Consider the following 19,246-nt stretch of genomic DNA (forward strand, 5'->3'; position numbering starts at 1 on the left):
CTGAATTATTACCATCTCCCCTGCAATCATGTTTATATAGGTCATTCTACAGCACTGGTTTAAAATGGGGGGGGGGGGGGGGGGGGTCAAAGGTCAAATAAATGTAGGATGAGGCCAATGTCAGGTAGCTTTATTTAACATGTCTGTCACACTTCACATGTAATAAATATGTATTAATATGGTCAGGTACACAGCACGCGCTTGGGATGAGTCCGCCAAAACATTGAGACGATTTACAATACACCTTGATAAAAGGAAACGAAAATGTGATTAAACCGCCCAGTCTCGGCTCTGTGACTAACTCAGGACAGGGTGGAAAATCCTCCGTAATCGGCATAAAACATTTCGCAAGACTCGGTGTGAAGGCCGACACAAACTCAAAATCTTCAAAAACACACACAGCAGCATGACTTCATCATATACAGCTGACATAACTAGGCTAGCAACAACATTACAGGCAGACTGAGCAAGATGACGTCACCATACACAACAGGGCAACTACCTGCTTAGTCATCAACATCAAAGCTACCAAGATTGCAATTATTGGCTCTTGCTCATTTGTAGCATGAAGAGACAATAATGGCAGTCTTGGTCTTGAAGTCTAAGTCAGGAGTTGTCCAGATGTTTCCGAGAATGCCATCTTGCTACCATTAACTTAAAAAAGATACATTTTACAAAAAGAAATGTGTTCATAATAAAGACATGTGGTTTTATATCCAGCACAATTTCACCTAAACAAGCTAAATGTAACTTTCTAGTTGAGCAGATGTTTATAATGATAATTGTTGGGAGATAAAGTCACTGTAAACAAAAACCTGCTTAATATTAGTGTTCTTTGTAAATACATGTGGTGGTAGTCAAACACCAGTCCTCCCTATGACTGAATAAAACCAAATAAAAAAAACAAAAACAGTAATATGGTCTTAAACCAACCAAAGCTCAAAACCTTTTCTCTAAAATCAAACAAAGTGATAATGGACTCTTTTTAATGAGCCAATTGGAAAATAGGGGTTAATATTGCTATGGAAAATTATTTCCGTCATGTAATTGAATCTTGGCAGAGAGAAATAACCAATTAAATAAAGCAGAGATCGTTTAGAAGATCAAACCAAATACAAAATGTGAAATTAATGTATTGTGAATGTATTGTGTTTGTTCCTACATAGTTTATCCAATAGGCCTTCAATCGGCTTCATTATTTTGGGAACCTATAACATTACGTTAAATTCATTATTTTCTCATAACCTTAAAGGTAAACGAGTCCAAACCAGTTTCCATCACTAATTTTGTTCAGTGCAATACAGTTTTAAATTGTGTATCATTCAATAAATGATTGGGATAAATTGGAGACTATTTTCGATATGTCGACATTTTGGCAGCAAAGCCGTTCCAAGACTAGTGTCCATTCTATTCCCTTGTCCTTGTTTTTCTACTGTACATAATAACCCCCATGGGATTAGATGGTTTTTTTGCGCTGATCTTCTCAAAGTAACTTCAATATCTGACAGAAACCATAGGTGATGAACAGTGTTGACTGTCACTGTTATAAAAACAACAACTGGATTGTTTTGTCTGAATCGCATGATTCCTATTGATACTGCCTTCAATATCCACCAATTTCATATGGAGTAAACACGGGTAAAGAGTGAAAACATAATGGTAGATGGAAGATAGCTACATGTTTCAGTTGTGATGAAATTGGGTTTTTTTTCCCTCCTCAATTTCTTAAATATGTTCTGCAGGTGAAACAGTGGTGACGTTTACTAGGGTCGTTCATTTGATAGAAGCCATGATCTTGATGTACTGAAGTGCGCTGTGTGCGGCGTCATTGTGTGCGTTGCCGCAGGAGATGCCCGTGCCGTGGCATACGGTGACAGGTGAGGTGGACAGCTCTGCCAGGCACTGGTACTGCCCGTTCACAGTCAGCTCATCTATCAAACACATCACAAACACACTCTACAATACACTTGGAATATGCCCCCGTTGAGCTATTCTTGAAAACACAAAGTTAACATCTGTGATCAGCAAAAGGAAGAAATAGCTCCTTACCAATGTCAAAGTATGTGACTTCGAAGCCCTGCTCATTGGACAGCTCCAGCATCATCTGGATATAGTCGGTGTTGGGAATGCTGAGTGGGTTCCTTCTCAGGAGAGACATCTTCTCTGCAGAGGAGTTACGCAAGTTCTCCAGACGGACACTGGGCTTCGGGGTCTGGAAAGAGTTGGTTAAAGATCACTCATTACATTCATTCTAAACACCCTAAATATGTTTTACCAAGGAGGCCAAATGAGAGGAAACATTCAACATACCCATGTGATTTCAGGACAGCCAGACAGATTCTGAAGTTTAGCCACCATCTTCTCCGCAGCTGCCTTTTTGGCCACCTTCTTGGAATTTCCCATTGCTATCGGATACACGTGGATGACATACTTATAATTGACAACTGAACACTTTGCATTTGAAAGAACATAAGCATTGTGTTTTTGCATTGGTAAAGTATTTAAACACTTTCTACTTTTAAAATGATAAAGCATTCAGAAAGAACAACCGTGGAGCCACCATACCAGTCTCTGTCAGTGACTCCATTCTGCAGGTAACAGTGAACTCTCTCTTGTGAGGTGGGCCCGCCTCCATGAGAACAGTGTATTCAGGGAGGCGCCATCCCCGCTGCAGTGCCAGCTCCTTTTGGGAGGAATCCATAGGAAACATACACTACATGACCAAAAGTATGTGGACAACTGCTCGTCGAACATTTCATTCCAAAATCGTGGGCATTAATATGGAGTTGGTCCTCCCTTTGCTGCTATAACAGCCTCCACTCTTCTGGGAAGGCTTTCCACTAGATGTTGGAACATTGCTGCAGAGACTTGCTTCCATTCAGACGCAAGAGCATTAGTGGTCTAGCACTGATGTTGAGCGATTAGGCCTGGCTCACAGTCGGGGTTCCAATTTATCCCAAAGGTGTTCGATGGGGTTGAGGTCAGGGCTCTGTGCAGGCCAGTCAAGTTTTTCCACACCGATCTCGACAAACCATTTGTGTATGGACCTGACTTTGTGCACGGGGGCATTGTCACGATGAAACAGGAAAGGGCCTTCCTGAAACAGTTACCAAAATGTTGGAAGCCCATAATCATCTAGAATGTCATTGTATGCTGTAGTGTTAAGACCCGTAACAGCCCCAGACCATTATTCCTCATCCACCAAACTTTACAGTTGGCACTGTAAATTGGGGCAGGTAGCATTCTCCTGGCATCCGCCAAACCCAGATTTGTTAGTCGGACTGCCAGATGGTGAAGTGTGATTCATCACTCCAGAGAACGTGTTTCCACTGCTCCAGAGTCCAATGGCAGTGAGCAATACACCACTCCAGCCGACGCTTGGCACTACGCATGGTGAACTTAGGCTTGTGAGCAGCTGTTCGGCCATGGAAATTCATTTCATGAAGCTCCCAGTGAACAGTTTTTCTGCTGATGTTGCTTCCAGGGGCAGTTTGCAACCGAGGACAGACAATTTTAACACGCTACCCACTTTAGCACTTGGCGGTCCCATTCTGTGAGCTTGTGCAGCCTACCACTTCGCAGCTGAACTGCTGTTTCTCCTAGATGTGTCCACTTCACAATAACAGCACTTACATTTGACCTTTGCAGCTCTCGCTTGGCAGAAATTTGACGAACTGACTTGTTGAAAAGGTGGCATCCTATGAAGGTGCCACGTTGAAAGTCCCTGAGCTTTTCAGTAAGGCCATTCTACTGCAAATGTATCTCTATGGAGATTGCATGGCTGTGTGCTTGATTTTATACACCGGTCAGCAACGGATGTGGCTGAAACAGCCAAATCCACAAATTTGAAGGGGTGTCCACATACTTTTGTATATATAGTGTACATATTAGGAAAGACATGAAAACAACCCATCTATTCATAATCATATGGACTTTTCTTATGTCACCTTGAAGATGCTCAATGCCAACAGGAATGTGTTACTATGATTACAGCCCTGAAACAGTACACCGCCCTATTGTTTTACAAAAACACAATTTAAGGTCATTGAAGGAAAATAACAAAGACACCTGCAGAATCCCCACTGAGTTGGGTTGATCGTTGGGCTCTGCTGGGATGCCGTTACTCTCCGTCTTTATGTGAAGGCTGCAGGAGGGGATATCAGACGTAAGAAGTTAATAATGAGGTTACCTGACTAGAATGGTTGCAAACGCAACTTGTTGTCATAAATGCTCATTTTAGAAATTGTGCATGTTCACTCACGGTGTCCCAGCATCTATTTCCAGAAGGTTCAGGGCAGACTCAGCGGCCTGGTGTTTGGCAGCTTTTTTACTGGATCCTTGACCTGGGACATAACAGAATGATACTCACGGTATCATAGAAAGTACTGAGGATGAGGCGAACATGGGGATATAACTTTGAAGACCATGTTGTTAATATCAATCCGCCATAATCCTCTAGCTAAATAGAGCCTAATTTACATACTTCACAAGATGGCTCACCTGTGCAGGACACATCGCCTATTGTCACGTTAAAGATGAAACTGGGTTGGTGTGCCTCCCCTTCAGCCTTTTCCATCACGTACACGGGAAGGTTACCAATTTTGGTTCCGTATTCATGCAGAATTTGTATTGGCGTTTTACCAGGGCACGGTGCCTGAGTTTGTTGAATACTCATGCTGCGTAGAAAGCATGATTAACAGTAATTAGTGTCACTGCATTTGATTCAATAGAAATATATAAGTTATTTTGTTGGTATTATTGACTGACAAATGATGGTACTGAATGAAGCCCTCATATTTTTTGCGAACATTTTGCTAGCCTGCTAAAGGGGTTAGTTATAAATATATTTGATAGTGAGAATATTGCTAACTAGCTAATTGGCTGGCTAGTTAACGAGCATCAAATGCTTGGATGGAAACAAATCGAATGTAACGTCGGCTAGCTAGAGCTAGCTAGTAGCATGACAGACCTCGTGTTGTTATTGTGCGTGGTCCTTATTAGTGTAGGTTGAAATCCGTCTTGAGACATGGCTAACGTTAGTAAACAATTTCGTGCGTAACGTTAATATATTGTTGTACAAATGTAATTTATCTCCTGCAGAAACCGGCGAAATTAGCTGGATGGGGGGGGGTTGCCGATTTGAATCAGCGTCTCGTCAGCAACATTAAACAAGTACCTTCGGGTTACGGAATTTCGGGAAATGTTCCAAATAAAAGTCCCTCACGTAATAGTATAAACGTGTCAATAACCTGTATTTATTCATGATATCTGATAAATAATTATCTACACATTAACAATTATTCATATTTGTTCATATTTAAGTGATATTTGCATTAAATATTTGTTTTAAAATATGTTCCAAGGTAAAAAAATAAAATAAATGTGCCCAATGCAAATCATTGTATATGAAATACATATTGGTTTTCGCTTCGAACACACCGACAGTGTAATTGTATTTTGGTACACCAGAATTACATGCGTTTCTGATGAAACACTGTGTTTGCCTTGCAGCATTGCGTTGTGGTGCATAAATTGGATTTATCGAACGTATGCGTCAAACTGTATGCGTAGACGGCCTGACCGAAATGGTAGCAGAAGGTGAATGTTGAACTTGTGTTGCATACACATCCAGATGATGCTGCATACTATTTTGCGCTACAACGCTGTCGATGTTGGAAGCGTTATAGAGCAAAAATTATTCTAGGTGCCGCAGTAAAAGTATTGTACGGGAATACTCAGTAGGGGCAGTAGAATGTATGTATGGTGTAATTTCATGGGGTTCTGAATAATACGGGGTGTTGCTGGCCTTTTACTCCACTCCTGTAAGGGTAGGTAACAGCACATCCGCCATACTGATCCTCAACACGGGAGCCCCTCAGGGGTGTGTGCTCAGCCCACCCTGTACTTCATGTTTACTCAAGACTGCATGGCCAGGCACGACTCCCAACACCATCATTAAGTTTGCCGATGATACAACAGTGGTAGGCCTGATCACCAACAATGATGAGACAGCCTATAGGGAGGAGGTCAGAGATGGTTATGGTCCAAACACACCAAAATAGTTGTGAAGAGGGCACGACAAAGCCTATTCCCCCTCAGGAGACTGAAAAGATTTGCCGTGGGTTCTACAGCTGCACCATTGAGAGCATCCTTGGCTGGTTGCATCACTGCCTGGTATGGCAACTGCTCGGGTGTGACCGCAAGGCACTACAGAGGGTAGTGCATACGGTCCAGTACATCACTGGGTCCAAGCTTGCTGCCATCAAGGACCTCTATACCAGGCGTGTCAGAGGAAGGCCCTAAAAATTGTCAAAGATTCCAGCTACCCAAGTCATAGACTGTTCTCTCTGCTGTATTCGGCACATGTGACAAATAACATTTGATTTGATTTAAGATTTTGCTCTATAAAGTCAATGTATTCCATATACAGTGATTTGCATTGTGGCCAATGTGATGGACGGAGTAAAAGGCCAGCAACACTCCGTAAAAGTCCAACACTTCCCATGACCTAGCTTTTTGATAAAACTCATCTGATTTGTATTCTAGGGACTATAGTGAGTAGACTGAACCCTGGTCTTATTCTTTTACATGATCATTTTCTTTTCCTGTACGGTGCAATTTGTTTGTGCAATACAACAAAAATACTTTTCTTAAACATTACATTTCAACATTGCATCCTTGAACAATAGCACCAGTAAATAAACAAGAATCATACAATCAAAATAATGATTTATTAAAACATTTTTTTTACTTATTACCTATTATGTTCTTGACATTCATTTACTTAAGCTCCACCGTATAATCTTTATTTTATATAAAGTAGTAATTCTCTGTAGTTTAGATTTTTACACCATCTCGTTATACAATGTTTAAAAAAAATTTCACATACTTTTGAAATGATGCACTATGCAAAGCTGGGGGGGGAAATAAATCTTATCATACACGTTTTACCGCAAACTTTTATTTTGAAGGCAAAAACCGGAAACCGGAAGTCTTAATGTGGATAGGATCCAGTTAGTGTTGGGTCCTCCCATGACACTAATCCGATATGATCATTTGACAACTGATCAACAACATCCGGTTCACCAGGTCAAATAAATATTATTTTCCTCAGTTGTTGTACATTGAAAATGGGATATTGTGAATATATGAGTTGGCTTTCAGATAATGGTTAGTGCTTTACGGAATCCTTCGGACGTCCCTACCGTAAACCCTAAACCAGCGCTTCCCTAACTCAGTCCTTGGGACCCCAAGTGGTGTACGTTTTGGTTTAGCACTACACAGCTGATTTAAATAATGAACTCATTATCAAGCTTTGATTATTTGAATCAACTGTGTAGTGCTAGGTCAAAAAACAAAAATTGCAACCCTTAGGGTCCCCAGGACCGAATTTGGGAAATGCTGCTCCAAACCTAACCCCGTAACCTTCCCTTTAAAAAAAACATTGAAGTTTGAAACTGCAGTCGACTGTGGTATTTTGGACGCAGTATTTGTAGCATACTGCAGGTATACTGCAACCGTTTCTCGTAAGTGTTACCTTAACCGTTTGGAATGTCAACGTCATTGGGGTGACTTCAGCATTGGGACGTCCCACGGAACCCGTTTAGACGTCAGAAAATAGGTGAATACTGGCATCTACTGGTTTAACGAGGAGCGTTAGAAATTACATTTTCTAGCAAGAGAATTCTGCTTTCCCAACGTAATATGTCAAAGTGTTGTGATATGGAATCTACATGGAAAATACATTAGATTTGAAAAAAATGTTTGAACAAAACTTGTTTTAAGGGTGAAATGTCAACAGCATGATGTCATCATGGTAACCAAATTTCAACATAAACCTCTATGTTGAATTTGTACCTTTGAAACAAGGCCAGATCTTCAACCTTATATCCACTATCAGAAGAAAAAACTATAGGTTGGGCAGCACCATCCAACTGGAGAGTTGATCTATCTACAGCTACCATTTGGTCTCCTATCCAGGGTTTTAACCAAGCCTAGCTATGATATTTGTCACTGAATATTACCAATGATTGTTGACAGATCTCCACTTAAAAACTAAATAGATTCACTGTTGCTATCAAAGTCATTCCAAAAAGGTAGGTTTAACAGAGCAAATGAAATGCTCATACTTTATCAGACATATATCATCAATGATGCTATTCAGGACTATATAGCATTAACAAAGTAATCAACAGCTATTGTTTCAATTCAACAAAAGAAATAGACAATTACAATAGGCCTAGGGTTTCAAGCTCTGGTTGTTGATATTTAGTGATATTGAATTGTGTTTGGTGGTCAATGCAAGGAGATGTATCTTCTGCCTGGAGAGTTCCATCTGTGCCACCGACTTAGTCTGGCTTTAATTACAGTTTGTCTTCAAATTAATGATTGACATGTTGGATTCACATCTTCATCTCAAATAAAAAATCAAAGTTAAAGAATAGGACTAAGTCAAATTACTTTATTTAACGTGCATTTAAAGTTTGATTTGATTTAGTCGTGTCCTTTAACTTGGATTTTTGGTTGAGATGAAGATGTTAATCCAACATATCAATGATCAATTTGTCGACAAACTGGAATAAAACCAGACTAAGTCAGTGGCACAGATCCAAACGATAGAAACATCTCCTTCAAACGTTAATATTTGGTTGTGTTGACAACCAAACATAATTCAGTAACTTTTGAAATACAATTGAAATACAATAAATAGCCTATAAACTTGTTGACAAGTCAACAATTGATATGTTGGATTAATGTCTCCAACTCAACCAAAAATAAAAGTAAACATTTTTGATTAAGCCAGTGTCTCAGATGGAAATATCCAAGCAGTAGATAAAGTGCATTCGGAAAGTTTTCAGACCACTTGACTTTTTCCACATTTTGTTACGTTACAGCCTTATTCTAAAATGGATGAAATTGTTCTACACACACACACACACAATAACCCATAATGATAAAGCAAAAACAGGTATTTTTGCAAATGTATTAAATGTATCACATTTACATAAGTATTCAGACCCTTTACTCAGTATTTGTTGAAGCACCTTTGGAAGCGATTACAGCCTCAAGTCTTCTTGGGTATGACGCGACGAGCTTGGCACACCTGTATTTTGGGAGTTTCTCCCATTCTTCTCTGCAGATCCTCTCAAGCTCTGTCGGGTTGGATGGAGAGTGTCGCTGCACAGCTATTTTCAGGTTTCTCCAGAGATTTTTGATCGAGTTCAGTTCCGGGCTCTGGCTGGGCTACACAAAGACATTCAGAGACTTCACCCAAATCCACTCCTGCGTTGTCTTGGCTGTGTGCTTAGGGTTGTTGTCTTGATGGAAGGTGAACCGTCGCCCCAGTCTGAGGTCCTGAGCGCTCTGGAGAAGGTTTTCATCAAGGATCTCTCTGTACTTTGCTCCGTTCATCTTTCCCTCAATCCTGACTTGTCTCCCAGTCCTTGCCACTGCAAGGATTGGGAGACTGCCAAACAAGGACTGCCAAACATCCCCACAGCATGATGCTACCACCACCAGGCTTCACCATAGGAATGGTGTCAGATTTCCTCCAGACGTGACGCTTGGCATTCAGGTGCCTTTTGGCAAACTCCAAGCGGGCTGTCATGTGCCTTTTACTGAGGAGTGGCTCCAACTGGCCACTCTACCATAAAGGCCTAATTGGTGGAGTGCTGCAGAGATGGTTGTCCTTCTGAAAGGTTCTCTCATCTCCACAGAAGGACTCAAACTCTGTCCGAGTGACCATCGGGTTCTTTGTCACCTCCCAGATCAAGGCCCTTCTCCCCCAATTGCTCAGTTTGGCCAGGCAGCCATCTTTAGGAAGAGTCTTGGTGGTTCCAAACTTCTTCTATTTAAGAATGATGGAGGCCACTGTGTTCTTGGGGACCTTCAATGCTACAGAAATATTTTGGAACCCTTCCCCAGATCTGTGCCTCGTCAAAATCCTGTCTCAGAGCTCTGCGGACAATTCCCTCGACCTCATGGCTTGGTTTTTGCTCTGACATGCACTGTTAACTGTGGGATCTTATTTAGACAGGTATGTGCCTTTACAAATCATGTCTAATCAATTGAATTTACAGGTTCGACTCCAATCAAGTTGTAGAAACATCTCAAGGATGGTCAATGGAAACAGGATGCACCAGAGTCTCATAAACAAAAGGTCTGAATGCTTATGTAAATAAGGTATTTCTGTTTTTTATTTTAATACATTTGCAAACATTTTGAAAAACCCTTTGCTTTATCATTATGGGGTATGGTGTGTAGATTGATGAGGATTTTTATTTAAGCAATTTTTGAGTAAGCCTGTAACGTAACAAAATGTGGAAAAAGTCAACGGGTCTGAATACTTTCCTAATGTACTTGTACATCTTCTTTAAATGTTAATATTTGGTTGCAACAACCAAACACAATTCATTACTACTTTTGTAATATAGTAGATAGCCTAAAGTTAAGACTATTTGTAATATTAAACCTTAAAATGAGTAACACATCCATGGACATATTTTGAGGTTACTGTAGCTATAACATTTTTCTTATATAATCATATAAAGCATGCATGTTCAAGATAGCATGAATAGGTTGTCGCAGGTCTGTGGAGATCTTCACAATTGCTGTAATAATCTGTGCAGAATCATGAACAACATCGATCACTTGCACTATGTACTTTTATTGTAATCTCTTTTTTACACCTTTTTCTCCCCAATATCCTATTGGTAGTTACCATCTTGTCCCATACGGACTCGGGAGAGGCAAAGTTCGAGAGCCATGCGTCCTTCAAAACATGGCCTTGTCGAGCCGCACTGCTCGCTTAACCCAGAAGCCCGCCGCACCAATGTGCCAGAGGAAACACCATACAACTGGCAACCGTTGTCAGCGTGCATGCACCCGGCCCGCCACTATGAGTCGCTAGAGCACGGTGGGACAAGGACATCCCATCCGGCCAAACGCACTTAACCCTGACGACAATGGGCCAATTGTGCGCCGCCTCATGGGTCTCCCGGTCGTGGCCTGCTGCGACACAGCCTGGAATCGATCCTGGGTCTGTGGTGACACCTCTAGCACTGAGATGCAGTGCCTTAGACCGCTGCACCACTCGGGAGGCCCTGTACTTTTATTGTAATCTTAACTGTAATCCAGTTAATTTTGTTCTGCCATTCGATGAAGTAACACATTCATCTGTTGTATAAATAAACAAAATATCTGACATTTTATCCCATTTTTACTTTGCTGTGCTTTTTTTTTGCTTTGAAAAATTTATATATATTTCTGCATTGTTGGGAAGGGAACGTAAGAATTTCACTGTTAGTCTAAACATGTTGTTCATGAAGCATGTGACAAATACATTTTGATTTGATTTGCTTTTAAAAACATGTTTTATTTAACAACAAATTCTTATTTTACAATGACGGCCTACCCCGGCCAAACCCTCCCCTATCCCGGACAACACTGGGCCTATTGTGTGCTGCCATATGGGACTCCCAATCACGGCCGGTTGTGATACAGCCCGGGATCGAACCAGGGTCTGTAGTGACGCCTTTAGCACTGAGACCGCTGCGCCACTCGGGAGCCTGCCAAACAAGGACTGCCAAACATCCCCACAGCATGATGCTACCACCACCAGGCTTCACCATAGGAATGGTGTCAGATTTCCTCCAGACGTGACGCTTGGCATTCAGGTGCCTTTTGGCAAACTCCAAGCGGGCTGTCATGTGCCTTTTACTGAGGAGTGGCTCCAACTGGCCACTCTACCATAAAGGCCTAATTGGTGGAGTGCTGCAGAGATGGTTGTCCTTCTGAAAGGTTCTCTCATCTCCACAGAAGGACTCAAACTCTGTCCGAGTGACCATCGGGTTCTTTGTCACCTCCCAGATCAAGGCCCTTCTCCCCCAATTGCTCAGTTTGGCCAGGCAGCCATCTTTAGGAAGAGTCTTGGTGGTTCCAAACTTCTTCTATTTAAGAATGATGGAGGCCACTGTGTTCTTGGGGACCTTCAATGCTACAGAAATATTTTGGAACCCTTCCCCAGATCTGTGCCTCGTCAAAATCCTGTCTCAGAGCTCTGCGGACAATTCCCTCGACCTCATGGCTTGGTTTTTGCTCTGACATGCACTGTTAACTGTGGGATCTTATTTAGACAGGTATGTGCCTTTACAAATCATGTCTAATCAATTGAATTTACAGGTTCGACTCCAATCAAGTTGTAGAAACATCTCAAGGATGGTCAATGGAAACAGGATGCACCAGAGTCTCATAAACAAAAGGTCTGAATGCTTATGTAAATAAGGTATTTCTGTTTTTTATTTTAATACATTTGCAAACATTTTGAAAAACCCTTTGCTTTATCATTATGGGGTATGGTGTGTAGATTGATGAGGATTTTTATTTAAGCAATTTTTGAGTAAGCCTGTAACGTAACAAAATGTGGAAAAAGTCAACGGGTCTGAATACTTTCCTAATGTACTTGTACATCTTCTTTAAATGTTAATATTTGGTTGCAACAACCAAACACAATTCATTACTACTTTTGTAATATAGTAGATAGCCTAAAGTTAAGACTATTTGTAATATTAAACCTTAAAATGAGTAACACATCCATGGACATATTTTGAGGTTACTGTAGCTATAACATTTTTCTTATATAATCATATAAAGCATGCATGTTCAAGATAGCATGAATAGGTTGTCGCAGGTCTGTGGAGATCTTCACAATTGCTGTAATAATCTGTGCAGAATCATGAACAACATCGATCACTTGCACTATGTACTTTTATTGTAATCTCTTTTTTACACCTTTTTCTCCCCAATATCCTATTGGTAGTTACCATCTTGTCCCATACGGACTCGGGAGAGGCAAAGTTCGAGAGCCATGCGTCCTTCAAAACATGGCCTTGTCGAGCCGCACTGCTCGCTTAACCCAGAAGCCCGCCGCACCAATGTGCCAGAGGAAACACCATACAACTGGCAACCGTTGTCAGCGTGCATGCACCCGGCCCGCCACTATGAGTCGCTAGAGCACGGTGGGACAAGGACATCCCATCCGGCCAAACGCACTTAACCCTGACGACAATGGGCCAATTGTGCGCCGCCTCATGGGTCTCCCGGTCGTGGCCTGCTGCGACACAGCCTGGAATCGATCCTGGGTCTGTGGTGACACCTCTAGCACTGAGATGCAGTGCCTTAGACCGCTGCACCACTCGGGAGGCCCTGTACTTTTATTGTAATCTTAACTGTAATCCAGTTAATTTTGTTCTGCCATTCGATGAAGTAACACATTCATCTGTTGTATAAATAAACAAAATATCTGACATTTTATCCCATTTTTACTTTGCTGTGCTTTTTTTTGCTTTGAAAAATGTATATATATTTCTGCATTGTTGGGAAGGGAACGTAAGAATTTCACTGTTAGTCTAAACATGTTGTTCATGAAGCATGTGACAAATACATTTTGATTTGATTTGCTTTTAAAAACATGTTTTATTTAACAACAAATTCTTATTTTACAATGACGGCCTACCCCGGCCAAACCCTCCCCTATCCCGGACAACACTGGGCCTATTGTGTGCTGCCATATGGGACTCCCAATCACGGCCGGTTGTGATACAGCCCGGGATCGAACCAGGGTCTGTAGTGACGCCTTTAGCACTGAGACCGCTGCGCCACTCGGGAGCCTGCCAAACAAGGACTGCCAAACATCCCCACAGCATGATGCTACCACCACCAGGCTTCACCATAGGAATGGTGTCAGATTTCCTCCAGACGTGACGCTTGGCATTCAGGTGCCTTTTGGCAAACTCCAAGCGGGCTGTCATGTGCCTTTTACTGAGGAGTGGCTCCAACTGGCCACTCTACCATAAAGGCCTAATTGGTGGAGTGCTGCAGAGATGGTTGTCCTTCTGAAAGGTTCTCTCATCTCCACAGAAGGACTCAAACTCTGTCCGAGTGACCATCGGGTTCTTTGTCACCTCCCAGATCAAGGCCCTTCTCCCCCAATTGCTCAGTTTGGCCAGGCAGCCATCTTTAGGAAGAGTCTTGGTGGTTCCAAACTTCTTCTATTTAAGAATGATGGAGGCCACTGTGTTCTTGGGGACCTTCAATGCTACAGAAATATTTTGGAACCCTTCCCCAGATCTGTGCCTCGTCAAAATCCTGTCTCAGAGCTCTGCGGACAATTCCCTCGACCTCATGGCTTGGTTTTTGCTCTGACATGCACTGTTAACTGTGGGATCTTATTTAGACAGGTATGTGCCTTTACAAATCATGTCTAATCAATTGAATTTACAGGTTCGACTCCAATCAAGTTGTAGAAACATCTCAAGGATGGTCAATGGAAACAGGATGCACCAGAGTCTCATAAACAAAAGGTCTGAATGCTTATGTAAATAAGGTATTTCTGTTTTTTATTTTAATACATTTGCAAACATTTTGAAAAACCCTTTGCTTTATCATTATGGGGTATGGTGTGTAGATTGATGAGGATTTTTATTTAAGCAATTTTTGAGTAAGCCTGTAACGTAACAAAATGTGGAAAAAGTCAACGGGTCTGAATACTTTCCTAATGTACTTGTACATCTTCTTTAAATGTTAATATTTGGTTGCAACAACCAAACACAATTCATTACTACTTTTGTAATATAGTAGATAGCCTAAAGTTAAGACTATTTGTAATATTAAACCTTAAAATGAGTAACACATCCATGGACATATTTTGAGGTTACTGTAGCTATAACATTTTTCTTATATAATCATATAAAGCATGCATGTTCAAGATAGCATGAATAGGTTGTCGCAGGTCTGTGGAGATCTTCACAATTGCTGTAATAATCTGTGCAGAATCATGAACAACATCGATCACTTGCACTATGTACTTTTATTGTAATCTCTTTTTTACACCTTTTTCTCCCCAATATCCTATTGGTAGTTACCATCTTGTCCCATACGGACTCGGGAGAGGCAAAGTTCGAGAACCATGCGTCCTTCAAAACATGGCCTTGTCGAGCCGCACTGCTCGCTTAACCCAGAAGCCCGCCGCACCAATGTGCCAGAGGAAACACCATACAACTGGCAACCGTTGTCAGCGTGCATGCACCCGGCCCGCCACTATGAGTCGCTAGAGCACGGTGGGACAAGGACATCCCATCCGGCCAAACGCACTTAACCCTGACGACAATGGGCCAATTGTGCGCCGCCTCATGGGTCTCCCGGTCGTGGCCTGCTGCGACACAGCCTGGAATCGATCCTGGGTCTGTGGTGACACCTCTAGCACTGAGATGCAGTGCCTTAGACCGCTGCACCACTCGGGAGGCCCTGTACTTTTATTGTAATCTTAACTGTAATCCAGTTAATTTTGTTCTGCCATTCGATGAAGTAACACATTCATCTGTTGTATAAATAAACAAAATATCTGACATTTTATCCCATTTTTACTTTGCTGTGCTTTTTTTTGCTTTGAAAAATGTATATATATTTCTGCATTGTTGGGAAGGGAACGTAAGAATTTCACTGTTAGTCTAAACATGTTGTTCATGAAGCATGTGACAAATACATTTTGATTTGATTTGCTTTTAAAAACATGTTTTATTTAACAACAAATTCTTATTTTACAATGACGGCCTACCCCGGCCAAACCCTCCCCTATCCCGGACAACACTGGGCCTATTGTGTGCTGCCATATGGGACTCCCAATCACGGCCGGTTGTGATACAGCCCGGGATCGAACCAGGGTCTGTAGTGACGCCTTTAGCACTGAGACCGCTGCGCCACTCGGGAGCCTGCCAAACAAGGACTGCCAAACATCCCCACAGCATGATGCTACCACCACCAGGCTTCACCATAGGAATGGTGTCAGATTTCCTCCAGACGTGACGCTTGGCATTCAGGTGCCTTTTGGCAAACTCCAAGCGGGCTGTCATGTGCCTTTTACTGAGGAGTGGCTCCAACTGGCCACTCTACCATAAAGGCCTAATTGGTGGAGTGCTGCAGAGATGGTTGTCCTTCTGAAAGGTTCTCTCATCTCCACAGAAGGACTCAAACTCTGTCCGAGTGACCATCGGGTTCTTTGTCACCTCCCAGATCAAGGCCCTTCTCCCCCAATTGCTCAGTTTGGCCAGGCAGCCATCTTTAGGAAGAGTCTTGGTGGTTCCAAACTTCTTCTATTTAAGAATGATGGAGGCCACTGTGTTCTTGGGGACCTTCAATGCTACAGAAATATTTTGGAACCCTTCCCCAGATCTGTGCCTCGTCAAAATCCTGTCTCAGAGCTCTGCGGACAATTCCCTCGACCTCATGGCTTGGTTTTTGCTCTGACATGCACTGTTAACTGTGGGATCTTATTTAGACAGGTATGTGCCTTTACAAATCATGTCTAATCAATTGAATTTACAGGTTCGACTCCAATCAAGTTGTAGAAACATCTCAAGGATGGTCAATGGAAACAGGATGCACCAGAGTCTCATAAACAAAAGGTCTGAATGCTTATGTAAATAAGGTATTTCTGTTTTTTATTTTAATACATTTGCAAACATTTTGAAAAACCCTTTGCTTTATCATTATGGGGTATGGTGTGTAGATTGATGAGGATTTTTATTTAAGCAATTTTTGAGTAAGCCTGTAACGTAACAAAATGTGGAAAAAGTCAACGGGTCTGAATACTTTCCTAATGTACTTGTACATCTTCTTTAAATGTTAATATTTGGTTGCAACAACCAAACACAATTCATTACTACTTTTGTAATATAGTAGATAGCCTAAAGTTAAGACTATTTGTAATATTAAACCTTAAAATGAGTAACACATCCATGGACATATTTTGAGGTTACTGTAGCTATAACATTTTTCTTATATAATCATATAAAGCATGCATGTTCAAGATAGCATGAATAGGTTGTCGCAGGTCTGTGGAGATCTTCACAATTGCTGTAATAATCTGTGCAGAATCATGAACAACATCGATCACTTGCACTATGTACTTTTATTGTAATCTCTTTTTTACACCTTTTTCTCCCCAATATCCTATTGGTAGTTACCATCTTGTCCCATACGGACTCGGGAGAGGCAAAGTTCGAGAACCATGCGTCCTTCAAAACATGGCCTTGTCGAGCCGCACTGCTCGCTTAACCCAGAAGCCCGCCGCACCAATGTGCCAGAGGAAACACCATACAACTGGCAACCGTTGTCAGCGTGCATGCACCCGGCCCGCCACTATGAGTCGCTAGAGCACGGTGGGACAAGGACATCCCATCCGGCCAAACGCACTTAACCCTGACGACAATGGGCCAATTGTGCGCCGCCTCATGGGTCTCCCGGTCGTGGCCTGCTGCGACACAGCCTGGAATCGATCCTGGGTCTGTGGTGACACCTCTAGCACTGAGATGCAGTGCCTTAGACCGCTGCACCACTCGGGAGGCCCTGTACTTTTATTGTAATCTTAACTGTAATCCAGTTAATTTTGTTCTGCCATTCGATGAAGTAACACATTCATCTGTTGTATAAATAAACAAAATATCTGACATTTTATCCCATTTTTACTTTGCTGTGCTTTTTTTTGCTTTGAAAAATTTATATATATTTCTGCATTGTTGGGAAGGGAACGTAAGAATTTCACTGTTAGTCTAAACATGTTGTTCATGAAGCATGTGACAAATACATTTTGATTTGATTTGCTTTTAAAAACATGTTTTATTTAACAACAAATTCTTATTTTACAATGACGGCCTACCCCGGCCAAACCCTCCCCTATCCCGGACAACACTGGGCCTATTGTGTGCTGCCATATGGGACTCCCAATCACGGCCGGTTGTGATACAGCCCGGGATCGAACCAGGGTCTGTAGTGACGCCTTTAGCACTGAGACCGCTGCGCCACTCGGGAGCCCTAAATGGTTGAAAGTGCAGGGATAGACATTTGGGTGACAACTAAACCAAAAATGAGACATTGTTTTTCCATTGGAATTTGCTTATGCATTTAGACGGTTGAAATCATAGTGATAAAATGGAAATCCAACTAACGTTTGGCTGTCTGTTTGAGTGGGTGAATATAAGTTGCAATCTCATTGATCAATGTTTCAACCAAATTTTACTCGGTTATCAATGAAATAACGTGGTGTGCCCGGTGGGTTATTTATAAAAAATATATATATACGGAGTCCTACAGTATCATTGTTTTAATTTAGTGTTGTTGTGCTGATTAAACAGGTTCATAGGATTTCTTTCAGGAGCGTCATGCGCCTCCAAAATTTGTTTGGATGGCAATGGCTGGGGGGTGGATAATTGTTGGAGAATTGTACATTTCTAACACTCCTGAAACACGTTTTTCTTGCAATCTAGAGCGGTAATTATTATGCTTAATACTGTAAGTACATTTTTCTGCATATCTAAGCATACCTCTAGCGCTGTCTGTATCCTCCTGACTGGTGGTTATTTTTTTAAAGATACTAAATATGCTTCTCTACATCTCCTAAAATCTGGTAAAAGATTGAAAGGGATGTGAGTCTTAAGTACCAAAGGTGTACGTGTACGCACAGCAGTGTTCTAGAGTATTTGACCGTTGGCTTTCATACTTTTTGAAATTTCAGCACAGCTCAAGCAATTTCTCCAACTGTCAACACATTCAAATGAACCAAGAGACCAGTTGGTTGGGAATTGTGGGAAGGCGCTCATTTGGGCTGTGCATCTCCCGTGAATGGTGGTCTTAGCTATGTCACAATGGGACGCTGGACTATCGAGGTCTACCATCTGTGGATCTGTGTGGACGCTTTATTCAGTACATTTAGAAATTACTTGCTTCTCTAAAGTCTATCAACCTTGCCAGCAGGCATGCCAGCTAAGATAGTGAGACAAGCTAGCTACTCTTCGTTGATAGCCTGAAATGGCTTCTTGGTACACTATATATACAAAAGTATGTGGACACCCCTTCAAATTAGTGGATTCAACTATTTCAGCCACCGCTGTTGCTGACAGGTGCATAAAGTCGAGCACACAGCCATGCAATCTCCATAGACAAACATTGGCCTTACTGAAGAGCTCAGTGACTTTCAACGTGGCATCGTCATAGGATGCAACCTTTCCAACAAGTCATTTCGTGCCCCAGTCGACTGTAAGGGCTGTTATTGTGAAGTGGAAATGTCTAGGAGAAACAATGGCTCAGCTGCAAAGTGGTAGGCCACACAAGCTCACAGAATGGGACCGTAGAGTGCTGAAGCGCGTACAAATCTCCTGTCCTCAGTTGCAACACTCACGAGTACCAAACGGCC

At 41.9% G+C, this 19,246-nt stretch overlaps 1 protein-coding gene and 3 long non-coding RNA genes across 6 annotated transcripts; 3 read left to right on the plus strand and 1 right to left on the minus strand.

The window, feature by feature from the left end:
* Positions 1–115: 115 nt before the first annotated feature.
* Positions 116–5,204, minus strand: LOC110520141 (interferon-inducible double-stranded RNA-dependent protein kinase activator A homolog). Its single transcript, XM_021597239.3, has 8 exons — positions 4,970–5,204; positions 4,501–4,676; positions 4,262–4,343; positions 4,069–4,144; positions 2,566–2,683; positions 2,311–2,405; positions 2,050–2,212; positions 116–1,931 (listed from the first exon to the last, which is right to left on the minus strand). Exons 1-8 carry the CDS (start codon positions 5,026–5,028, stop codon positions 1,774–1,776), a joined length of 927 nt encoding a protein of 308 aa, XP_021452914.1. The 5' UTR covers positions 5,029–5,204; the 3' UTR covers positions 116–1,773.
* A 1,877-nt stretch (positions 5,205–7,081) lies between these two features.
* On the plus strand, positions 7,082–11,210 carry LOC149984635 (uncharacterized). The gene is made up of 3 exons (XR_016494753.1): positions 7,082–7,621; positions 10,080–10,159; positions 10,717–11,210. It is a non-coding gene; the product is annotated as an uncharacterized LOC149984635 (long non-coding RNA).
* A 2,818-nt stretch (positions 11,211–14,028) lies between these two features.
* LOC149984636 (uncharacterized) lies at positions 14,029–15,411 on the plus strand. Of its 2 annotated transcripts, none has more exons than XR_016494913.1 (2): positions 14,029–14,383; positions 14,918–15,411. It is a non-coding gene; the product is annotated as an uncharacterized LOC149984636 (long non-coding RNA). The 2 variants fall into 2 exon arrangements; XR_016494914.1 differs by having other exon boundaries at positions 14,029–14,360.
* Positions 15,412–16,128: 717 nt separating this feature from the next.
* Positions 16,129–17,511, plus strand: LOC149984637 (uncharacterized). 2 transcript variants are annotated; one of them, XR_016494754.1, is made up of 2 exons: positions 16,129–16,483; positions 17,018–17,511. It is a non-coding gene; the product is annotated as an uncharacterized LOC149984637 (long non-coding RNA). The 2 variants fall into 2 exon arrangements; XR_016494755.1 differs by having other exon boundaries at positions 16,129–16,460.
* Positions 17,512–19,246: the final 1,735 nt, after the last annotated feature.

This window comes from Oncorhynchus mykiss, chromosome 3, assembly GCF_057628025.1.
Source record: "Oncorhynchus mykiss isolate SJ-2025 chromosome 3, ASM5762802v1, whole genome shotgun sequence".
In the NCBI taxonomy this organism is placed as follows: Eukaryota; Metazoa; Chordata; class Actinopteri; order Salmoniformes; family Salmonidae; genus Oncorhynchus; species Oncorhynchus mykiss.

Bases quoted from the DNA above. Each gene is read 5' to 3' on its own strand.
- LOC110520141 (XM_021597239.3), bottom strand. From the start codon at position 5,028: ATGTCTCAAGACGGATTTCAACCTACACTAATAAGGACCACGCACAAT. The intron at 2,684-4,068 runs GTGTCTTTGTTA...TCCTCCCAAAAG, and splicing joins ACTCAGTGGGGATTCTGCAG to GAGCTGGCACTGCAGCGGGG. The intron at 2,213-2,310 runs GTATGTTGAATG...AACTCTTTCCAG, and splicing joins GCTGTCCTGAAATCACATGG to ACCCCGAAGCCCAGTGTCCG.